This window comes from Panthera leo, chromosome B4 (assembly GCF_018350215.1).
Source record: "Panthera leo isolate Ple1 chromosome B4, P.leo_Ple1_pat1.1, whole genome shotgun sequence".
Taxonomy (NCBI): Eukaryota; Metazoa; Chordata; class Mammalia; order Carnivora; family Felidae; genus Panthera; species Panthera leo.
The window spans coordinates 60,188,059-60,212,677 of record NC_056685.1 but is presented as its reverse complement, the minus strand read 5'-3'; the positions used below and the strand labels follow the sequence as shown (position 1 = coordinate 60,212,677).

At 40.9% G+C, this 24,619-nt stretch overlaps 1 protein-coding gene across 2 annotated transcripts in view; it reads right to left on the bottom strand.

The window, feature by feature from the left end:
• ARNTL2 (aryl hydrocarbon receptor nuclear translocator like 2) overlaps positions 1 to 21,771 on the bottom strand; it is a 121,854-nt gene extending 100,083 nt beyond the window's left edge. For both annotated transcript variants that reach the window (XM_042946136.1, XM_042946137.1), the window contains exon 1: positions 21,531 to 21,771. In XM_042946136.1, the coding sequence (XP_042802070.1) occupies positions 21,531 to 21,561 (31 nt within the window). In that variant the 5' untranslated portion in view covers positions 21,562 to 21,771. The remainder of the gene's footprint in view (positions 1 to 21,530) is intronic.
• Between the last annotated feature and the right edge of the window lie 2,848 nt (positions 21,772 to 24,619).

Sequence of the window (24,619 nt, the reverse complement as noted above, 5' to 3'; positions counted from 1 at the left end):
TAATGAGTTTGAGATTCATCCATGTTGTTGAACATATTCGTAGTTTACTCCTTTTTATTCCTTACTCCTTTGGGACATTTGACATTTTATCAATTTAATTCATCTGCTCATGGCCATTTGGCTTGTTTCCAATTCTTGGTTATTGTAAACGAACATTCAGGTACAAGTCTTTGTGTAGACAAATGTTCTCATTTGTGTTTAGTAAGTACTGAGATGTAGAATGACTAGCTTTTAAGACAGGTCTGTGTTTTACTTTTTGAAAAACTGCCAAACTGTGTCCCTAAGGGTTTTGTGTCATTTCCACCAGCTGTGTAGGAGGGTTTCAGTTTGCTTCATATTCTCAGCAAAAAGGGACATTGTCAGCCTTAATTTGATCCATTCAAATGAAAGCATTGTGCCATCTCACCGTAATTCATATGATTTCACGACATTTCAATTATTTGAAAAGTTTACTCCTTGGATGACGAAAATATCTCTCTGTAATTTTTAACCATCAATCCTATGTCTAAAAAGTCTAACAAGTTTTCAGTTCAGCTGGGGAATTGTACAGGGAATTGTGTTAGAAGCCAGAGAGGATGCAAAGATGAATACGTCATGGTGTTTGCTCTCAAGTATCTCAGTCTCACAAGTAAAGCAATAACCCAACTACAAGCTAGAACAGAATTGTCTTTGGAAGAGTTTGGGTCACAACATCCTATAAAGACTTCATGAAGGAGGTGTCATCTGAGATAGTCTGTGTATTGTAGAACTCCTCAAACTTTGGCTGAAAACCACAATATCGCACACTTTTGTCCTAAATCCTTCTCTTCCCTAAACCGGACCATGTGACTCCCTCAAACATCACCCATAGGATGCCCTGTCGTGAGCTTGGTTGTTCTGCACATACTTGAAACTAAAAAAATCCTTTGACGTGTGGTGTGATCAGAACAGAACACCCAGGAGTTGTCTAGCCCACAGAGAAGACAGAACTCTTATTGATAATGTTTTGCCTATACTTTCATTATTTATAGGACTACATTAGTTCTTATTTCATATATTGGACCTTTACTTTATATAAATGAATGAATAAACAGTGTAATTTTAGAACTGTAACTGGTGTTACAGATGGTCTAATATAACTCTCTCTGTTTTCAAGAAAGAAAAAGATTTCCACAGTTGATTAAGTTCTTTGTCCTTTATCATACAGCCAGAAATTGATGGAGAAGGGACAGACCTTTGTGTCTTCTGACTCCCCAACAGGGCTTTCTTTGAGTAAATCCAAATCTGTCTTTGCTTCAGGTTGTTGTTAAGCCACATCTTTACTTTTCACACATCTGCAGTTTTTCTTTTTTATACTTAGATACTGGCCCTTTTTTTGGCTGTTAAGTTTAATCTTCTTTGGCACCACCCTAACAGCATCTTTTTGGATTCAGATTATATCTAACAAATTGACTAAGCCTCCTCAAAATATGCCATTTGCAAAAGTGACCAGCATGACATTTACATTGTCAAACCAAATGTCTGGCTGGTGTGTTGAACAAAAAATCCAGAGAGAACAGTGGGAAATTTACTCACTCTGATGAAATACAGCGTAGGCAGAGTGAGAGCCCAAGTAAGAGTTACAGTGGATAGCAAAATGTTGACACTAGGGAAGAGCTCTGAATGGTTGGAATGGACTCAGAGAATCACTCAACAGATGGGAAAACTGACCTATTTGGGTTGGGGACGGTGGTCTGGGAGTAAGACTGTGAACCATGCACAGTTGTCAGAGAGCCTCGGGGGTTAAGCTGTGCTAGCTGCTTGGATTGTTGGGCCTCATGTCTTAAAGTGAACTTGGGAACTGCTACAGTCTATAGGAATGATGTCGCTAGCATTGAATGCCACACAGGGAAGTGGGTGGGCCATGTTCCTCAATGCCTCAAGATTGTGCACTTTTATTCCCTGGTACGCCTGAACATTGCCCTTTCCCAATTTTGTCCCTCCCCGCCATTTCACCACAATGCCAACAGCACTCCAGCCTTGGGTTAATACCTGATAGAACTCCCAGGATACACAGAGGCTCTGTTAGATTTTCAGTTCCATGAAACAGACGTCTTTTGGGTCAATGCCACCTTCCCAGCCCCACAATGCGGTGCCTGCTTCATAGTAGCTTGATGAATATGTACTGTTGGAACAATATGCAGGACACGATAGGATCACAGCTGACAAGTTCTGCTCACCAGGTGACTATCCCAACAGGGGAATACACCAGCTCTTTCCTACCACATCTTTTCTACCTGGTTGTGCTACAAACTGGAGAACAGGCTTTTTGGTTCTTTCTGGGGTTTGAAAGTCATAAACTTCCTATCTCTCTCATATTCAACTGGTCTGTGTTCCACTCTGAACACTGTGCCCTCATAACCAGAAATGGAGAGCCTTAGTATATACTGTGCAAGAGGTCCAGGGCACCTGTGCATTTTAAGGTTATGTTTAGTACACACTCCAGTAGGAGGAATATAAGCAAATCCATATCCTAACTCATACATGCTCTGGAATATATAAGCCTTTGCACTGGGCAAGCCTGGGAATCACTGGCCCCTCCTTACTAGTAGAAGGGATGTGTCACATAGATAACCAGATCTTCGCCGGTTCATTTTAAGCCTTAAAGGACATGGCCCACTCACTTGCCTGTGTGACATTCAATGCCAAAGCTGTCATTCCTATAGACTATAAATGGTTCCTAAGTTCATTTATTTGTTCACATGTTGTTTCTTATTGATGGGTTGGGGAACTGAAACATTTTCCTAGCTAAATTTCTATTTATTATTCGATTCTACTATATTTAAGTATTGCCTCTTATGTATCTGTTTTGATCTAGGAAAAAAAACTACTTTTGATCTTAAGATAAAGATCACTATAAAATTTTTGAAGAATATCCTAAAAAGATACCTGTTTTCTTAATTTACAATAGTACCTAAAGAGGAGGAAAAAGGAACAAAAGAAGTCATTTTGTCAAATAAATAAATATATAAATAAAAGAAAAAGAAGCAAAACTTAAATACAATAGCCTCTTCCGGAGAAACGGTTCTCAAGTATGTCCACTTTCAATCACTACAGAAATTCAAAAAGAACAAAATACACTTAGAATGAATTTTCATGCCACAGAAGGCAGTCCTCTGTCCGACTAGCTTTTAGCAAGCAAGGTGGGGCCTTTTTGGAGAAAATAGTTGGAATAGTGACTGATACATTGAGGAAGGCTGTAAACATAGTGTGTCCAGATTTCAGTAAGACACTTTTTCAGAGATGGAGAGTAGTGAGCTACTTGAAGACTCCATTACAACCTTGAGGTTTAAATAAAAAAAAAAATAAATAAAAAAAAAAAAAAAAAAAAAAAAGATGGATGAGAAGTTTGAGGCAAGAGCACCAGTTAGGAAGCCAACCACTGCAGTGAAGCAGAATGATCAGGAAAGTGACAAAAAGTGGGATTGAGTCACTTTTGTAGGTGAGACCACAGCCACCAATGTCACCCACCCCCCACTACCACCACCACGACAAACAGAATAATCTTTTATTGAATCTTTACATGCAAGGCACTATGCATGCCCTTTGCCTACCTACATTCTTTGATGCAGTCCTCACAACAACCCTACAGTGGTGGTTTAGCAAATGAGGAAACAGACTCAGAGAAGTGAAGTAACTTGCTGTGATAGTCTTTGTGCCGGGTCAGCTTGGCCAGGCTAGGATCCTCAGTTACCCAAACACTGATCTAAGTGTTGCCAGGGAGGTATTTTGTAGATGTGATTAAAGTCCATAGTCAGTTGACCTTAATAAGGGAGATTATTCTAGATAATCCGGGTGGGTATGATTTAATCAGTTGAAAGGCCTTAATAGAACGAAGGCTTCCCTGAAGAGAAGGAAACTGCCCACCTACAGCTGCTTCAGCCTGTCTTTCCTAACAGCCTGCCCTGTGGATCCCAGTCAGCCCCCACAGTTGCATAAGCCAATTCCTTGCAACAAATCTCTTAATATACACATCTCCTACTGGTTCTGTTCCTCTGGTTGAACCCAAATTGATACACATGCCAAAGATCACACAATAATTAGGTGAAAGAGTTCAGATCCTCTCAAAGCCAAAAGCAGGCCACTATTCCACATTCCCTCCCAATAGAAGTTCAGCTTTGGATATCAGCACTTAACAGATATGGCAGCACATCCAAAAATCTAGCAAGCATTGAAGGAAAGGTTAAAAGGTTAAAGCTCTAGAGGCCAGTCTATACTAAGCTTTTGAAATGGGGCCAAGGGGTAGTCGAAACACCCATTATGACTATAAGGAAATCAGTCATAGAAAACCACTCAGTTGTGATACAGAATATAATCAGAGTGATATAAACATTGAAGACTTATTCCCTATGACTATTCTGGAAAAGGTCAACATTTCATAGGCATTATAACCTAATCCAGGTATAGGCAAAAGCAAGGGAGTAGAGTTCATCAGAAACAGGAAAGTCCTCTAACTTGTTCCGGACTGGATTGATCCTCATGCATAAAAAGAATACAGTGTTCAGCATTTTGAATGTCAACATGTTTTTCCAAAAAGCAGAAAAACATATTTAGATTTGGATGGTCTATACCCACATCATCGTTACACTTGGGAAAATACAATTCTTGCAGCTGATGAGTAAACAGAACCATGATGCATGCTATTATCATGATTAATGTTAATCTGGCATGATTGGATACGCCGAATGCCCCACAGAAAACCTATAAAAGATACAATGGTTACAGTTTAAGGAAGATGGTGGAATAGGAGGATCCCGAGCTCACCTCCTGCCGCAGACATAACAAGGCAACAACTACGTATAATGCAGCTCACTTTGAAAACAACCCGAAGCCTAGCAGAGCAGATCTCCCGCAGCCAAAGAAGTAAAGAAAAGGCCACGTCAAGAAGGACAGGAGGGGAAAGGATGCAGCAGAGAATGAAACCACTGGTGTGGCAGAGACCCACAAGCAGGAGGGACATCACAGGCACAGAGGTGCTCCCAAGGTAGCAAGGGGATCAAGCCCCACATTGGGCACTTCCAGCCCTGAGACCTGCACCAGGACAAGCCCTCATAACATCTGGCTTTGAAAACCAGCAGGGCTTAACTCAGGAGAGATGGACAGCTATAGGAAACTGAGACTCCACTCTTAGTATCACTCAGTCCAAGACCCAGCACAGAAACAACTGTTTGAAAAGTACCTGGGTTATACACAAAGGAGACTCACTGACTAACTTCAGGCATGCGTGCCAGAGGGGCGGGGATCTGTGGGAGCTCTCTCTGGGAATGGAAGTACTGGTAGGCACCATTTTTCTTGCCCTACTTCAGTCTAGCTGGCCAGAAGCTTGTGGGAGCCAGTTCTTATACTTTCCGTTACCATACTGGCACCACTTGCCCTGCTCTACCAACCCACTCACCCCAGCCGGCACTCCTGCAAAGGGGCTCCTGCCTTGCAACACTGGGTAGATAGCCTCTGTCAGGTCCAGCACCTCTCCAGGAGGAGACACTTGCCAGGGAGAAGGAAGCCAGCCCTGCCCACCAGCATGCCTGTAGAGGTCACAGCCCTCTACTGGGCCCCACAGATGCCTTTTACAGAAGGTCACTACTTTCAAGACCAGATGTAGCTGACATACCTAATACATAGTAATAAACACAGAGAGCCAGAAAAAATAAGGAGACACAGGAATATGGTCCTGATGAGAGAATAAGACAAATCTTAAAAAAAAAAAAAAAAAAGAACTAAACAAAATGGAGACAAGCAATCTACCTAATAAAGAGTTCAAAGAAACAGTAAAAAAGATGTTCACCAGATGAGAGGAGTGTGTGAATTCAGTGAGAACTTTAAGAAACTGATAGAAAATATAAAAAATAACCAGTCAGAGCTGATAAATACAATAATTGAAATGAAAAACACACTAGAGGAAACCTGCATCAGACTACAGGATGTAGAAGAACAGACCAGCTATCTGGAAGACAAGCTAAGGGAAAGCATCCAAGCTGAACAACAAAATAGATAGATACATAGATAGATAGATAACACATATGAATTTAAAATAGAAGATAGGTTAAAGGACCCTCAGGGCAACATGAAGTACACCAACATCTGCATTACAGGAGGCCAGAAGGAGAACAGATTGAGAAAGGGGCAGAAAATATACTTAAAGAAATAACTGTTGAAAACTCCCCTAAACTTTGGAGAAGCGAAAACATATCCAAGTTCAGGAAGCACAGAAAGCCCTCAATACCAAGACACATAATAATTTTTTTTATTAACTTTTTTTTTTAATCTACATCCAAATTAGTTAGCATATAGTGCAACAATGATTTCAGGAGTAGAGTCCTTAGTGCCCCTTACCCATTTAGCCCATCCCCCCCTCCCACAACCCCTCCAGTAACCCTCAGTTTGTTCTCCATGAGTCTCTTCTGTTTTGTCCCCCTCCCTGTTTTTATATTATTTTTGTTTCCCTTCCCTTATGTTCATCTATTTTGTCTCTTAAAGTCCTCATATGAGTGAAGTCATATGATTTTTGTCTTTCTCAAATTTCACTTAGCATAATACCCTCCAGTTCCATCCATGTAGTTGCAAATGGCAAGATTTCACTCTTTTTGATTGCCAAGTAATACTCCATTGTATATATATATACACCACACCTTCTTTATCCATTCATCCATCGATGGACATTTGGGCTCTTTCCATACTTTGGCTATTGTCGATAGTGCTGCTGTAAACATGGGGGTGCATGTGTCCCTTTGAAACAGCACACCTGTATCACGTGGATAAATGCCTAGTATGCAATTGCTGGGTTGTAGGGTGGTTGTATTTTCAATTTTTTGAGGAACCTCCATACTGTTTTCCAGAGTGGCTGCACCAGTTTGCATTCCCACCAGCAGTGCAAAAGAGATCCTCTTTCTCCACATCCTCACCGACATCTGTTGTTCCCTGAGTTGTTAATGTGAGCCATTTTGATAGGTATGAGGTGGTATCTCATTGTGGTTTTGATTTGTATTTCCCTGATGATGAGTGATGTTGAGCATTTTCTCATGTGTCGGTTGGCCATCTGGACGTCTTCTTTGGAGAAGCCAAGACACATAATTATTAAAATGTCAAAAATTAAAGAGAGAATCTTCAAAGAAGAGAAAAAGCAAATGGTTAAGAACAAGGGAAACTCCATAAGGCAATCAGCTGGTTTTTTAGCAGAAACTTCACAGGCCAGAAGACAGTGGCATGATACATTCAAAGTACTGAAAGAGGGGAAAAAACAAACAAAAAAACCAAAAACCTTTCAACCAAGGATACTGCACCTGCCAAGATTATTCAGAATTGAAGGAGAGATAAGAGTTTCTCAGACAAATAAAAGTTAAAGGAGTTTATCATCACTAAACTAGACTTCCAAGAAATGTTTAAGGGACTTCTCAAAGGCAGGAAAAAAAAGAACATAACTAGAGGTAAGAAAATTATAAAAGGAAAAAAATTCACTGGTCACAGCAAACATATAGCAAAGGTAGTAGATCAATCACTTATAAAACTAGTATAAAAGCTAAAACAAAAGTAGTAAAATTAGAGTTCTGGTTCAAGGTGACAACGTAGGAAGACTCTGAACTCACCTCCTCCAGGGAACACACCAAATTACACCTATTAATAGAACAATTCTTCCTGAAGAAGAACTGAGGGCTGACTGAAGAGCTACTGAACAAAGATAGAGAGAATGGCAAGAGAACAGGAAGAGAGAGACACAGTAACAAAGAGAACCCCCACCCCAACACCGTGAACAGAAGTGGGGAGAGAGACAGCACTGAGGAACTGGGAACAGACCCCTCTGTCCCTGGGGGCACAGAAAAGCCACAGTTTAAAAGAGGAACCAGCATATAGGAGGGACTGCTCTAGAAATCTGCCAAGAGGTGGAGGAGCTCTGGAACACTCTCCAGGTCAGAGAGACTGAAGGACACAGTTGTGTTCCCCACTTAACAGCCTAGACTGGAGCAGGATCTGGATACCATAATGGGTGAGCTTACCCATTATCTGAGTGAGCTTACAACTTGAGCGAGCCCAGAGTCCACAAGCCCACACCCTAATCACACTGGGGCACAGAGAAAGAAGCCAGGTTTAAAAGGAGCTGTGGGAATACTCTCTCCCCCTCCACCTTAAAAGCCAAAACCGGAGCAGGGTCTGGACATCACAACAGGTGGGTTCATATGCCATAATTAGCAGGTCGTGATGCCATAACTGGTGGGTCAGATCATCACGGAAAGCTTGTGACCTCAGGAAGCCCAGATCCACAAGCCCACACCAGCCCGCTGGTGCTGGGACACAGAAAAAAAGCCATGGTTTAAAAGGGAAGAAGAACTATGGGAACATTTTCTCCCCTCCACCCTAAAAGTGCAGACCAGGGCAGGTTCTGGACGCCAAAAGGGGCAGGTCCAGATGCCACAACTGGTGGATCCAGTCATCACAGGGAGCCTGAGACCTCAGGCAAGCCCAGGGTCCTCAAGCACACACCAGCACCAGTCACACTGCGGCACAAGAAAAAAAAAAGCGACAGTTTAAAGGTGCAAAGGGACCGCGGCACTCTCCACCTTAAAAGCACACACTGAGCAGTGTCTAGCTCAAGGAGCTTGAAACATCAGGAAGCCTAGGATCCGCAAGCCCACACCAGCTGCCCTGTGCTGTTGGGACACCAAAAACAGGCCATGGTTTTGTGTTTCTCTGGTTTGTTTTTATTTTGTATTCTTGAATTTTTTATTTTATTATGTTTTTTCTTTTTAAAATTTCTCTTCTTTTGTTTTACTTTTGGTCAGTTTTGTTTTTCTTGTTTTTTTCCCTTTCTTCCTCTTTTCTTTTCTTTTAATGTTTTATTTATTTTTGAGAGAGAGAGAGAGAGAGAAAGAGTGAGCGAGCAAGCAGGCGAGGGGCAGAGAGAGAGGAAGACACAGAATCCGAAGCAGGCTCCAAGCTCTGAGCTGTTAGCACAGAGCCTGACATGGGGCTCAAACTCCCAAACTGGGAGATCATGACCTGAGCCGAAGTTGGACACTCAACCGACTGAGCCAGGCACCCCTCTTCTCCTCTTTTATTTTCTTTCACTTTTTCTTTTTTCTCTCTTTTTTCATTTTTTGTTTTATATTTCTCTTTTACTATTAATCTTTCTTTATTCTTTCTGTAAAAAGGGATAAAAGTTTAAGAGATTAAGTAGCTCCAGACTTCAGGTTATACTGTAAAGCTGTAGTAATCAAAACTGTATGGTGCTGGCACAAAAATAGACACACAGATCAGTAGAACAGAACAGAGACCCAGAAATACACCCATGATTATATGGTCTGTTAATCTTTCACAAAGGAGGAAAGAATATGCATGGGGAAAAAGTCTCTTCAACAAATGGTGTTGGGAAAGCTGGACAGCTACCTGCAAAAGAATGAAACAAGAGACAAGAAAAACCTCAATCTAACCTTACACCTAAGGGGACTAGAAAAGAAGAACAAATAAAGCTCAAGGTGAGTAAAAGAAAGGAAATAAAAATCAGAGCAGAAATAAATTAGGTAGAGACAGACAGACAGAAAGAAATCACTGAAACCAAGATCTGGTTCTTTGAAAAGATAAACAAAAGAGAAAAAACCTTAGCTGGACTCATGAAGAAAAAAAGAGAAAGGACTCAAATAAATAAAATCAGAAATAAGAGAGGATAAGTAACAATTGACACCATAGAAATAAAAGGATTATAAGAGAAGAAAATGTAAAAATATATGTCAATGAACTGGACAATCAATAAGAAATCAATTCCTAGAAACATAAATCTTCCAAAACTGAACCAGGAAGAAATAGATAACTTAAACATACCTATTACAAGTAATTAAATTGAATTGGTAACCAAAAACTACCAAAAAATAAAAGCGCAGGACCAGAGGACTTCACAGATCAATTTTACCAAATATTTAAAGAACAGTTAATACCTATTCTCCTTAAGCCATTCCAAAAAATAGAAGAAAGAAAGCTTCCAAATACATTTTACAAGGCCAGCATTACCCTGATACCAAAATCAAAGTCATCACAAAAAACAAAACTACAGGCCAATATCTCTGTTAAGCATACATGCAAAAATTCTCTACAAAATATTAGCAAATTGCATTCAACAATACATAAAAAAAATCATTTACCATGATCAGGTAGGATTTATTCTCAGGATGCAAGAATGGTTTAATATTCACAAATCAGTCAACATCATACACCACATCAACAAAACAAAGGATAAAAATCATATTGTCATCTAAATAGATGCAGAAAAAGTATTTGACGATATTCAATGCCGCTTCATGATAAAAACTCTCAACAAAATGGGTTTAGAGGGAACACACCTGAACATAAAAAAGGTCATATTTGGAAGACCCTCAGCTAAGATCATACTCAACAGTGAAACACTGAGAGATTTTCCTCTAAGATCAGGAACAAGACAACGATGTCCACTCTCACCATTTTTATTCAACATAGTACTGAAGGTCCTAGACACAGCAATCGGACAAGAAAAAGAAATAAGAGGCATCTATACTGGTAAGGAAGAAGGCAAACTGTCACTATTTGCAGATGACATGATACTATACATAGAAAATCCTAAAGACTCCCCTAAAAAACTATAGGGAGTAATCAACAAGTTCAGAAAGGTTGCAAGATACAAAATACCCAGAAATTGGTAGCATTTCTATACAGTAACAACAATTGTAGAAAGAGAAACTTAAAAAACAACACCATTTACAATTGCACCAAAAAAGAATAAAATACATAGGAATTAACTTGACCAAAGAGGTGAAACACCTGTACTCTGAAAACTATAAAATACGGATGAAAGAAACTGAAAATGACATAAACAAATGGAAAGATAGTTCATGCTTATGGATTGGAAGAATTAATACTGTCAAAATGTTCACATTACTCAAAGAAATCTATAGATTCAATAAATCTCTATCAAAATACCAACAGCATTTTCCACAAAACTAGAACAAATAAAACTAAAATGTATATGGAACAACAGAAGACCTGAAATAGCCAAAGCAATTTTGATAAAGAATAATGAAGCTAGAGATATCACAATTTCAAGATACACTACAAAACTGTACTAATCAAAACAGTATGGTATTGGCACAAAAACAGACACATAGATCAATAGAACAGAACAGAAACCACAGAAATAAACAGACATTTATCTGGTCAATTAATCTATTAAAAAGGAGGCAAGAATGCACAATGGGGAAAAAGAGAGTCTTTTCAATAAATGGTGCCGGGAAAACTAGACAGCTACATGTAAAAGAATGAAAGTGGTCCACTTACTAACACTATACACAAAAATAAACTCAAAATGGATTAAAGGCCTAAATATAAGACCTGACAGCATAAAAATCCTAGAAGAGAACATAGGCAGTATTTTCTCTGACATTAGCCATAGCAATATTTTTCTACACGTCTCATAAGGCAAAGGAAACAAGCAAAAATAAGCTATTAGGAGTACATCAAAATAAGAAGCTTTTGCATAGAAAAGAAAACAACAAAACTAAAAAGAAAATCTACTGAATGGGAGATCTTTGCAAATGATATATTCAATGATGAGTTAATATCTAAAATATATAAGGAAATTATATAACTGAACACCAAAAAATAATAATAATAATAATAATCCAATTTAAAAATGGGCAAAGGACTTGAATAGACATTTTTCTAAAGAAGACATATGAATGGTCAACAGACATATGACAAGATGCTCAACATCACTAATTAACAAGGGAATGCAAGTCAAAACCACAAAGAGATATCACCTCATACCTGTCAGAATGGCTAAAACCAAAAATACAAGAAATAACAAGTGCTGGCAAGGAGGTGGACAGAAAAGAGCCCTCATGCACTGTTAGTGGGAAAGCAAACTGGTATAGCCATTGTGGAAAAAAGTATAGAGGTTTCTCCAAAAATTAAAAATAGAAATACCATATCATCCAATAATTCCAGTACTGGGTATTTATCCAGGGAAAGGAAAAAAACTAACTCGAAAAGATATAGGCACCTCTATGTTTATTGCAGCATTATTTACAATAGCCAAGGCATGCAAGCAACCTAAGTGTGCATCAAAAGCCAAATGGATAAGGAAAATGTGGTATATATGACAATGGGGATACTACACCTCCATAAACAAGGATGAGATCTGGGCACCTGGGTGACTCAGTTGGTTAAGCATCCAACTTCGTCTCAGGTCACGATCTCAGTTCCTGTGAGTTCGAGCCCTGCGTTGGGCTCTGTGCTGACAGCTCAGAGCCTGGAGCCTGCTTTGGATTCTGTGTCTCCCTCTCTCTCTTCCCCTCACCTGCGTACACGTGCTCGCTCTCTCTCTCAAAAATAAACATTAAAAAAAAATTAAAAAATAAAAAACAAGGATGAGATCATGCCATTGGAGACAACATGGATGGCTTAGAGCATATAATGCTAAGTGAAATAAGTCATACTGAAAAAGACAAATACCATATGATTCCACTCATAAATAAAATCTAATAAAAAATGAATAAACAAACAAAAGTCAGAATATGAACTATAAATACAGAGAACATGGTTGCCAGAGGGTAGTGGGGGTTTGGGCAAAATGGGTGAAGGAGAGAGGGAGATACAGGCTTCCAGATATGGAATGAGTAAGTCAAAGGAATAAAGCAGAGCATAAGTCAGTGATTTTGTAACAGCAATGTAATGGGATGGATGGTAACTATACTTATAGTAAATATAGTAAAAAGATAATGTATAAACTTGTCAAATCACTAATTGTACGTCTGACACTAATATAACATTGCATGTCAACTATACTCAAATTTTTTTAAAAGTAGTAAAATTACTCATATCTATGAAAATTAGGGGGTAAACAAAATAAGAAGATGTAAAATATGACATCATATATATAGGACATGGAGATGGGGTTAAAATTCAGTGTTTTGGAGTGCCTGGCTTGCTCAGTCAGGAGAGCATGCAATTCCTGATCTTGGGGTCATGAGTTCAAGCCCCGCATGTGGTGTAGAGTTTACATTAAAAAAAATAATTAAATAGGGGCTCCTGGGTGGATCAGTTGGTTAAGTATCTGACTTCAGCTCAGGTCATGGTCTCACGGTTCGTGAGTTCAAACCTGCATCAGGCTCTCTGCTGACAGCACAGAACCCACTTTGGATCCTCCCTTCACCTCCCCTGCTCACACTCACTCTCTGTCTTTCAAAAATAAACAAGCATTAAACAGTTTTTTTCAATTAAAAAAATGTAGTGTTTTTAGAATGTGTTCAAACATAAGTGACCAATTTATTATAGACTGCTATATACACAGGATGTCACATAGAAACCTCATAGTAACCACAAACCATAATCCTATAACAAGCACGCAAAAAATTAATGGAAAAACCTCAAGCATAAACTGAAGTCATCAAATCACAAGTGAAGAGAACAAGAAAAGAAGAAAGGAATAGAGAAGAACCACAAAAACAACCAGGAAACAATTAAACAAGTACAAACCTATCAATAATTACTTTCACTGTAAATGGAATAAATGCTCCAATTAAAAGACACAGCATGAATGAATAGCGCAAAAAAAAAAAAAAAAAAAAAAGACTCATTTATATGCTGCCTGTAAGCCTGTAAGAGACCCACTTCAGATTTAAGTTACATAAAAACTGAAAATAAAGTGTAATGACAAAGGAATCAATCCAACAAGAGGATAGAACAATTGTAAATATCTATGTACCTAGCATAGGAGCACCTAAATATATAAAGCAAATATTAACAGACATAAGAGGAAAAGCTGACAATAATACACAATAGGGGACATTACAAGTCCACTTACATCAATGGATAAATCATCCAGATAGAAAACCAATAAGGAAATAGTGGCTTGGAACAGCACATTAGATCAGATGGCCTTAACATATATATACAGAACATCCTATTCAAAAACAGCAGAATATACTTTTTTTTCCCCCCCAAGTGCACAAGGAATATTCTTCAGGACAGATCACATGTTAGACCACAAAACAGATCTCAACAAATCAAAGAAAACTGAAATCATATCAGGCACCTTTTCTGACTACAATGGTATGAAACTAGAAATCAATTTCAAGAAAAAAAAAACCTATAAAAAATGCAAACATGTGGGCTAAACATGTTACTGAACCACCAATGGGTCAATGAAGAAATTAAAGAGGAAATAAAAAAAATACATGGAGACAAATGGAAACATAAAGATTCAAACTCTCTGGGACACAGCAAAAGCAGATCTAAGAGGGGAGTTCAGAGCAATATAGGCCCAACTCAAGAAACAAAAAACAACATTAAACAATCTAACCTTACACTTAAAGGAACTAGAAAAAAGAACAAAGCCCAAAGTAGTAGAAGGAAGGAAACAATAAAGAGCAGAGCAGAAAATATGAAATAGGGACTAAAAACAAAACAATAAAAATGATCAATGAAACCAAGAGCTAGTTTTTTGAAAATTGATAACCCTTTAGCCAGACTCATCAAGAAAAAAAAAAAAAAAAAGAGAGGACTCAAATAAAAATCAGAAAAGAAAAAGGAGAGTTAATGGAAAGCACAGAAATACAAAGGATTATAAGGCTACTATCAAAAATTATATGCCAACAAATTGGACAACCTAAAAGAAATGAATAAATTCCTGGAAACATACAATCCTGTAAAACTGAATCAGGAAGAAAGAGAAAATCTGAACAGATCAATTACTAGTAATGAAATGGAATCAGTAGTCAAAAACAAACAAACAAAAACAAAACAAAAAACAAAATACAGAAAACCCCAAGAAACAAAAATCCAGTACCCAACTGCTTCACAGATGAATTCTACCAAACATTAAAAAACAGTTAATATCTATCTGTCTCAACCTATTGTATAAAATTAAAGAGGAAAAAATGCTTCTAAATTTATTCTATAAGGCCAGCAGTACTGTGATACCAAAACTAGAAAAAAACACTATAAAAAAAAAAAGAAATTGCAGACCAATATCTCTAATGAACATAGATGTAAAAATTCTCAACAAAATACTAGCAAACCAAGTTTAAGTATACACTAAAAAGATCATTCTCAAAAAAAAAAAAAAAAAAAATCATTCTCCACTATCAAGTGGGATTTATTCCAGGGATGCAAGGATGGTTCAATGTCTACAAACCAAACAATGTGAAACACCACAATAACAAAATTAAGAAAAAAAACCATATGATCATCTCAATACATGCCAAAAAAAAAAACAAACAACAATTAACAAAATCCATCATAACTCATGAGAAAATACTCTCAAAAAAGTGGTTATACGGCTCAGTTGGTTACATGTCCAATTCTTGATTTTGGTTCAGGTCATGGTGTCGAGGTTCATGAGATCAGACTCATGTCCAGCCCTGTGCTGACAGTGCAGAGTCTGCTTGGGCTTCTCTCTCTCCCTCTCTCTCTGCCCCTCCCCTATAGCTCTCTAGCTCACTCGCTCTCTCTCTCAAAATAAACATTTTTTTTAAAAAAAAAGGATAATGGAGGGAACATACCTCAACATAATAAAGGCCTCATATGGCAAGCCCACAGTTAACATCATTGTCAATGGTGGAAAACTAAAAGCTTTCCCTCTAAGATCAGGAACAACACAAGGCCATCCATTCTCATCATTTTTATTCAATACAGCATTGGAAGTCCTAGCCACAGCAATCAAAGAAAAGGAATAAAAAGCATCTAAGTTGATAAGGAAGAAATAAACTATCATTATTTGCAGATGACATAATTCTACATATAGAAAACCCTAAAAACCAAAAACTTACTAGAATAAATTTCAGGATACAAAACTAATACACAGAAATCCGGTGCATTTTTATACACTAATAACAAACTGGCAGAAAGAGAAATTAGGAGAATAATCACATTTATCATTGCATCAAAAAGAATAAAATACCTAGAAATAAATTTAACCAAGGATGTGTAAGACCTATACTTTGAAAACTTATAAGACATTCATGAAAGAAACTAAAGATGACACAAATAAATGGAAAGCTATACCATGCTCACGGACTGGATGAATCAAGGTTGTTAAAATGTTTACACGACCCAAGGCAATCTACAGATTCAATGCAATCACTATCAAAACATCAACAGCATTTTTCATAGAACTAGTTACTGATGACTTTTGCATATCTCCTATTCTCTGTCCTGAAAGACCCTCTTCTTGGCTACCTCCCCAAGAATTATCTACCCACTGATACTAAAGTTAGCACCTTCTCTTAAAGTCTGTGAGTCCCTCCCCGCTGAACTAGATGTGATTTCTCCTTTGGGTAGTGAGGCTCACTCTCAGCAGTTAAACTAGAGATTTTACTAGGTTCTATCTTGTTACATATACCTTGACTGCTTTTTACCTATTTATAAGCTCTTGAATCATTTTTCTTTCTTTATCCATTTCTTCATCTCTGTGTGCTTAGTACAGTAGTTTGTATTTAATGGATAGTTTATGAATGAACCAGCGCTGTCCACACATTAGACCAATCGTTATTTATTTAAAATCAACAAACCTTTATTAGGCATTTAACAGGTACAAGGAGTTGGAGATTTTAAAGATGAGTAAGAACCCTGTTCTCCTAGGAATGGGCAACCACGGCTGGAGCTAAGAAACCTACCTAAATAACTTGGGGCAAGCAGGCCCAAATGTTACAACAGACCCACAAAAAGACTACAGTGTGAAAATAGAAGGGGAGAAGCATTTCCATAACGGGGAGAGGAGAGGCTCTGGGAATCATCTCATTTAATTCCCACATAAGCTTCCAAGTTAAGCATTTTTACCCCCCATTTTATAGACAAGGAAATTGGGGCTCAGAGCAGTTTAATAATTTGGCCAAGGTCACATATCTAGTAAATAATGAAACTGGTGATCACATTCCCAATGGCCTGGTTCCCAAGCTCATGCTCATTTCCCTATATACCAGCTGTCCTCCTCCACAGGCAAGTAAAAACACAGTGACACCTGAGCTCAGCCTTCAAGACAAGGTAAGACTTCCACATGCCCATCTGGAGGGCAGGAGCATTCCAGTAGCAGACAACAGCCTGAGCAACACCTGCAGGGAGCAAAGTTTAAAACATATGGGGAAAGGCAGACGCCCTCATATAACAGACTACAGGACATAATAGGGAGACAAAATGGAGATATTTTGGAAGAAAAAGCCAGTGGATGACTCTCCACTTTGCCTGCAACATGTTTGGAACATATGGTAAAGTGTATTTCTTATCTACTTAAAAAAATACATAAAATATCAGAACTAAAACATTTTGAATATATTGGCAATTACTGTTTTCTGGCAATAATCTTCACCTTCAATAAATATCCTGTAATGCAAACCATGTTGAGTGAAAAAATGATTCTCTCCATATTTCCTTTTCCTCCAGCTTCTGTTTTTATCTCTCTGTAAAGATATTATTTAGAGATTTAAATGGTAAGATTAAAGACTAGGGAAATGAGATACCAATAACTTATTTGGATAAATGACAAATTTCCTATCGTACCGAACAATATTTAAGTATTTTCAAATGAGAATTTTAATATTATATAACTGGACTGATTTAAAATATTTTAAGAAATTTTAAAATATTTTAAGTTTAAAAATTGGAGGGGCGCCTCGGTGGCTCAGTGGGTTAAGCAACTGACTTCGGCTCAAGTCATGATTTCATGGTTTGTGCGTTCGAGCCCCGTGTCGGTCTCAATGCTGACAGCTCAGAGCCTGAAGCTTGCTTTGGATTCTGTGTCTCCCTCTCTCTCTGCCCCTCCCCCTCTCACATTCTGTCTCTCTCTCAAAAATAAATACATTGAAATTTTTTTTTTAATTGGGAGGTGAGATATTATAGCCTAAGGTGATATAATTTAAAGGGTATTTGAGAAGTACTGCTAAATGTGACGTCACACAAGAGAAGAAAATGGGGGCATAAGAAGAAATGGGCATAAGCACAGCTAAGCGCTTCATAAATGATCAGTAAATATCCAGAAATACTACAAGCAACTGCAGAGAAGATCTTCCAGCTGTAGTCCCAGCTCCAATAAGAGTTTAAATTGTAGGTTCTTTTAAGTTTTCACAGCTCCTGCCAGGAAGGAGGGAGGCACTGGGTGAGGCAGGGGGAGGGTACAGACAGGCTGGGATTTGGTGGGGGGAACAGACTGCAGGGAGCAGGCCTGCAGAAACCAGGAGAGGAAAGATGAGCAGGCAGATGTCTCAGGTACACTTGTCTCTTGCAGGGCACCTGCTCAGAGTCCCTGATACTGCTGATGACCGTACTGATGCTGGCTCGTGACCCAGACCCCAGGCAGCTGTGTAACTCAGCTGTCACAGTGGAAAGCTGGAGGTCTTCAACTAAATGGGACAACTGAAGTCAGGGCTACTAGAATGAGCTGTTATTACCTAATTTATGATTTCCTGAACTTTATGTAAAGGGAGAGATTTTGAAAGGTTGCTGTAATCAATGTTTACAGCACAGAAAGAGACCATGCTTTTTAGAACCAAGGGTCTTGCCACAAGGAAAAAAGTGAAATCACTGTTTACTAATATTTTGGATTTCCCTACATATTTTAAACATTAAATGTCTTTTTATTTTTTCCTGGAGTCAAACTTTGATGAGCTGGCAGTCCCTACCCCCCTCCATGCTCTCACCTCTACCCTGCCTCATTCCCCTCTTCTCCCCTCTCCCAGCTCCTTGCCTTGCCCCTTCTCATTTTCCTTCCCCTCCCCTCCACCCTCTCCTCTCCTCTCCCCATCTCTTTCCCTCACTTTCCGCCTTCCTTCCCTCTTGCGCCTTTACTCTCTCCCCTCTTCTCTCTTTATTCCACCCCTACCTCCCCCCATTCTCTCTTTTCCTCTCACTTCCCACCTGCTCCACAACCTTGCCCCAAACATGTGAAAAGCAGTTTTAGTCCATCCTGGTTTATCTTGAGTAACGCATCTCAGGCTCAAGCTTTGCCTAAGGGTCCAGGCCAGGAGTGGCAGCTTATGCAAAGTTGATTGGGACATGTTGTTTTTTTTTAATTTCTGAGTCACAAAAATGAATTTAAGCCACTATAATTGCAGAACTATGCCTTAGAAAGAGTTGTCTGATAACATCACAGGTGAAAACATGCCCTAGTAAGAAAGGGAAGGCGAGAGAGCTGTCCCACAGACAACAAGACCCCAAACCATCTCAGGTGGTCCATCTTGAAAATGTGCCTCTCCTGCATGATTGCCTTGGCCCTGACTCCAAGAATTCTGGAATCATTGGCCAGGAGGACATCCAGTCATTTGGCAGTTTGCTTAACCTTGGTGTTTACCATAAGCCTGTCAAAAAATTGAGCAGGCAATTATGTTAGGCACCAGCTGATTTTTGGCAGCCATCTGCAAAAGCAGCCCTGAAGTTATTCTCAGCAGGGTAACCACCATGGAGGGTTTTCTCCCCACTACTTTTAGATTGGTATTTTACTCCCAGGACCTTAACGTCAAACTGCCTAGGGAAAAGAAATCTTTAGGGATTTTGTGTAAGGAAAACATGGTCCTGGATTCTGATAGACACCTGTTTTGTTTTGTTTTCCCACCAGGGATAGGGGAATGTGTAACAACATGTGTTTCACCCTTTTTATCTACAGGTGGCGGTGGGGGGTGGGGTCTGAAAGGGCGCACATCGCTCATTAGCGCCTCCCAGGGAGACAGGAAAGAAAGGAAAGCAGCATGGCCAGTAGCCACAGATCTTGAGTCCAGTTTTGTCATTTCTCTGGCTGTGCAACTGTGGGCCAGCCTGTTTTCTCATGTCATCTGCAAAATGGAGATAATGCCACCTTCGTCACAGGGCTGCTATGAACTAAGGAAGGCATCTCTTATGCAATGCTTGGTATGTAACAGGCCCTCAATAAATGCTGGCCCTCCCAGCCCCCACTGAAACTTTGCTACTCTTACCTAAGAAGGATTAATTTTAATCATTCCCAGCTGCATGTTTGGTGTTCAGCTAAAGAGCAATAAGCTATTTGCCTGAAATCTTGTAAGTCCAGAAGGCTTTTGCGATGAAGGCCGCTCTTTGAATGGGTGGGTGCATTTTTAGGTTTCTCTTTTTTCAGTAAAGTCCAAATATTCTTCAATTTGGCCAATTTTAACTTGGTGGGATAACATTTTAATTAACCAGACAAGATTCGTCAATTTCACAAAGCAAATGGGAGCTGTAAATTAATAATTGTATTAAGCTAAGGTTTGTGGAGCACTTATTATTTCTCAAGTACTGGGTTAAGCACTTTATATGTACTTAAATGCATTTATATCTCATTTAATCCTAACAACCCTATAAAACAGATACTAGAATTATCCCCATTTTACAGATGAAGAAACTAAAGCTAAGGATAAATAACTTAACCCCAGTGACATGTCTGAACTTAACACCATATATACTGTCTTCTCTTTGCAAAACAGTGCTTACCCACATCTTTATGTCATCCAGAAAGACTTCACATAGTCACATGACAGAATGTTGGAAATCTCCCCACGATCCAAATCCCCATTAGCTGTATAAAGTTTTCAAGAGCACCTCTTCTCATTGCTGTATCTCAGAGAAAAATCACAACTCCTCACCATATTCCAAAAGGACAGTGCGGATTAAATCAATGGCGTCCCTGAAATTCTCTCTGCCACTCAGTTTTCCTTTAGTTATTTCTGTTTTTCCCTGACTCCCTTTTGACCAAACAGATACTCTATAATCATCCCAGAATTGCAAGTGGTCTCTCAATGGACAAGACCACACAATGTTGCCAGTGTATGCATACTGGAGGGAGGAAAAAGAAACAGCAACGCTTCCAACTCAATTCACGAAAACTCCACTTAGATATGAAACAAAACAAACGAATTCCAACGTTGGCTTTCCTAAAGCAGCAACGGTAAAAGGGCCACCTCTCGCTGACTGAGGGTTATTGCGGGGCAATCTGTCATTTTCTAGTGAGAGGTGCGGTGGACCCGCCTCCACGCGGTCCCCTGCCCCCCCTGCCCGCCCCACCGCTGGGCAGTTTTTGAAACGGGTTCCGGGAGATTGAGTGTTTCCAGCACAGAGGATACAGGCTCGCAGGACCCGAGTTCTTTCAATGGCTTATGACAACAGCTTCCTACAAAAAACGAAATCTAAGAAGTCCCCGCAGCAGTCCCTGCAGACGACGAAGTGGGATCCCCGGTGGTCGGCAGAGGGTCCCTCTCCAGGTCACCTTCGCCAAAAGGTCCAGCCGGGGCCAAGATGGGAGGCTGCGGGTAACCCCAAGACCGGCGGCGACCCCGGGCACTCCCCCACCTCCCTCTCCCCGGGAGGACGCGCGGGACGCCGCGCAGCACCTGTGTCCCCAAGGGACGACCTTGGTCCTGGAGCCAATCGGAGGTGATGCCGGGGCGAGAAGAGCTCTCCGCAAACTGTGCCCAGCACCTGGCGTCGCGGCGCCCACCGCTCGCCCCCAGCGCGGCGAGGGATGCTCCCGCGCGTCCGGCGCCGTTCACCCACCTGGGGTCGCCCGCCCGAAGCCTCACCTCTCGCCGCAGCCTCCCCTTCCGCCGCCATCGCAGGAGCCAACCGGCCGGCTCCGCAGCCCCGGGGCTGGCGGCATAGAGAGCACTGGGCCCGCCCTGCGCCGGCACCGTAACGGGGACGAGGGCCCCGGGGGAGCTCTGCAGCCTGGGCGCGCAGCAGCGCGGGCTCGTAGCGCGGCGGCCGCGGACTGCAGAGCACGCGGCCTGGGACTGGCCTGCCCGCGGGTCTCGGCTGCGCGGGGCTCCAAGCCGGAGAACCGGGCCGGGCGCAGGGCGGAGTCACGGTGGCACCGCCCCCGACCCCTGCGGCGGCAGGCCAGGCGCACAAAGGCCGGCGAGGCTGCACCTGGAGCCTTTCTGGAAACTGGCTTTTAAAAAGAGGTTAAAACAGTCTGAGTGTTGGGAGGGTCGGAGTTGTTTCCCTTGGGGGCAAAGATAAAGGATAAAAGGAGATCGCTGCAAGGTGGGGGTCCTGGGGGTCCGTGGGTGAGCTGGAAGAGAAACTTCCCTGGTACACAGTAGGGCTAGGCAAGGGCTTCGCTGCAGAGACAAGGGTGCGATGACAGAGAGGGGTCGCCGAGGAAGCTGTTTTGGCTCCTGCAACGGTTGGGTAACTCCAGAAGCAGGATCCTCTGGGGATCATTTGACAACCTTCCATCCTGTGCGGACGACGCTGCTTCTCTCCGCGCCCTCTGATTCCTAGACCCGTGCCTGGGTTACAGTTTGTCTAGTAGAGGTTGGGGCGGGGGGATGGAGGAAAGGAACAGCAGAGAAAACACAAACGCTTTGTGTCAACCAGCCTAAATCTACTACTTTTCCCACCAGCAGTCTTCATTATAGCGTCTTAACTAGCTGCATATGCGTCCTGAGGGCTACTTGGGACTAAACCAGGGCAACGGGGTTGGAACAAGGTTCCCGGGCAGTAGGCAGGACCAGAGGAAACTGCTGCCCTCTTAAGGGCGGACTGGGATTTTACGCTGCTGGAGGTGCAAGTCGATGCTGGGAAAAGTCCGCTGCCCTCGGTAACACACTCCAAGGCACTTCCCTAATCAAAACCACTCTTGAAACATCTCAGTCCCAGCTTTGACTTGGAACTCTACCTGAATCCACCAGCTTCCGCTGGCCGCTCAAAAAGAAAAATTCCACAGAGGAGCCTGTGGAATTCCACAGAGGAGTCTTAAATCTGGCCCAGGTGTCCGTGAATATGTTCAAACCCTGGCTTTCCAGATACATATACAGTCTGGAGATGGTCTACCAAGTGGGGAGGCATTCTAACACCCAGGCATGGGTTAAATGTCACCTTAAAGGTGAAACAGAATTTTAGGGCCCTGGTGAAAATGTACAGTACAGACTATATATTGTCTTGAGGACAAAGTGTTTTTCCCTTTGTCATCTCATGTGAGCCTCACAACAACCTTTGTGAGGTGGCTGGACAGCTGTCAATGTTGTCTTATCAGTAGGCAAGCACAGGCTCACAGATGAGCATTTGGGCCAGGATCACTCAGTAGATGGGAGAAGCCAGACTGTAAAAGTCACATCTTCCTAGGAGTTCATACTATGGTACCCAATACACTTGCCGGTGAATCACTGCAGTCCTCATTTCTTAGAAATGATGATTCACTTTCACCCAAAGCCTGAAAGCCAAAGAAAAGGAAGCCAGAACCTAAATATGATAGCAGGAAGTAATGCTCAAGGAGAACATACAGGATTCTGTGGCAGCAAATCACTCTTCAAGCTTAACGGGCATTCCCCTTAATGTTCAAGTTTAAGTCCTACTGGCTACTTTTTCTTTATGCTCCAGAGCTTTCCGTTCTAGGACTTTTTTTTAAAGAATAGTTATATTACAACTCATAGGATAAGACAGAGGTAGAAAACTTGTATCTTGAGAAATGAATGGGAAGGTAATCTCTCATTTCCAAACAGTGGTTTTTTAAATCCTTGGGCAAAATGTGGGAGAAATGATTTGAAACATAACTTGCAGAACACGTGATGTGATATAAATATATATATATATAGTTCCTTATGGTCAATGACGTTTTCTCACCCAAAGCCCAGGGACAACATTGCTCTTCAGGAATCATTGCTAATCCTAGGGTGACCTTAGTTGGCTGGTTAATTTTGCTTCACTGCCAAGTACTCAGGCAAGAACCATACTGGGATTTGTAACCACTGCCTCTATAAATTCCTATACTTGGCAACCTCCTGATGGGATTGTAACAATGTAATTTATATTTTTTGTAACTATGTGATTTAGTTTGAGGGTTCCTTAAGACCATGTAGATATTTTAGTTGGTTTAGGAGGCAGAAAAGAAGGAAAAATGAAGAAAGAAAAAAAAAAGAAAGAAAAATCCACCTGCTTGAGTGTAGTTACACTAAAGCTACTATTACCAATGATGCATAAATATTAAAGTAACTACCCATTAATGAGCTCCTAAGTGACTGGAGAAAATAATTACATTATTATCATTTGAAACTACTCTTGGAGGGCGCCTGGGTGGCTCAGTTGGTTAAGCGTTAACTCAGGTCATGATCTCCAGGTTCCTGAGTTTGAGCTCTGCATCGGGCTCTGCACTGACAGTGTGGAGCCTGCTTAAGATTTTCTCTCTCTCCCTTCTCTGCCCCTCCCCTGCTTTCTCTCTATCTCTCTTTCAAAATTAAAAAACAAAAAAGCCCACTACCTTTTCTTCCCTGTCACCCTCCCTCCCCCGCCCCCCCAGCATTCTATGGAGGGTCAATACTGGGGAAGATTCTTGTTTTTGCTAAGCAGGTTGATGAGTGGGAGCGCAGCTGGGAGAAACAGGGAGGCCAAATGTGTTTAGAGGAGTAGATGGGCCCACTGTGGGCATCTGGTGTGGAGAAGATAGCTTGAGCTTGGCTTATGAAGGGGAAAGGAAGCCAAGAAGGTAAGTGCAGGAGGGTATACTCATGAGAAAGGGGAAAGGAGGCAGCGGCACCTGCCACGGAGAAATTTGAGAAAAATCTTTTAAAAGGGTATTAAGGGAACTTCACTGTGTAATGAAAACCTCTTACATTATTGCCCTGGAAAGTAGCAACTTTAGTGAAGCCTACTCTCCTTTTCAATGCTTTTG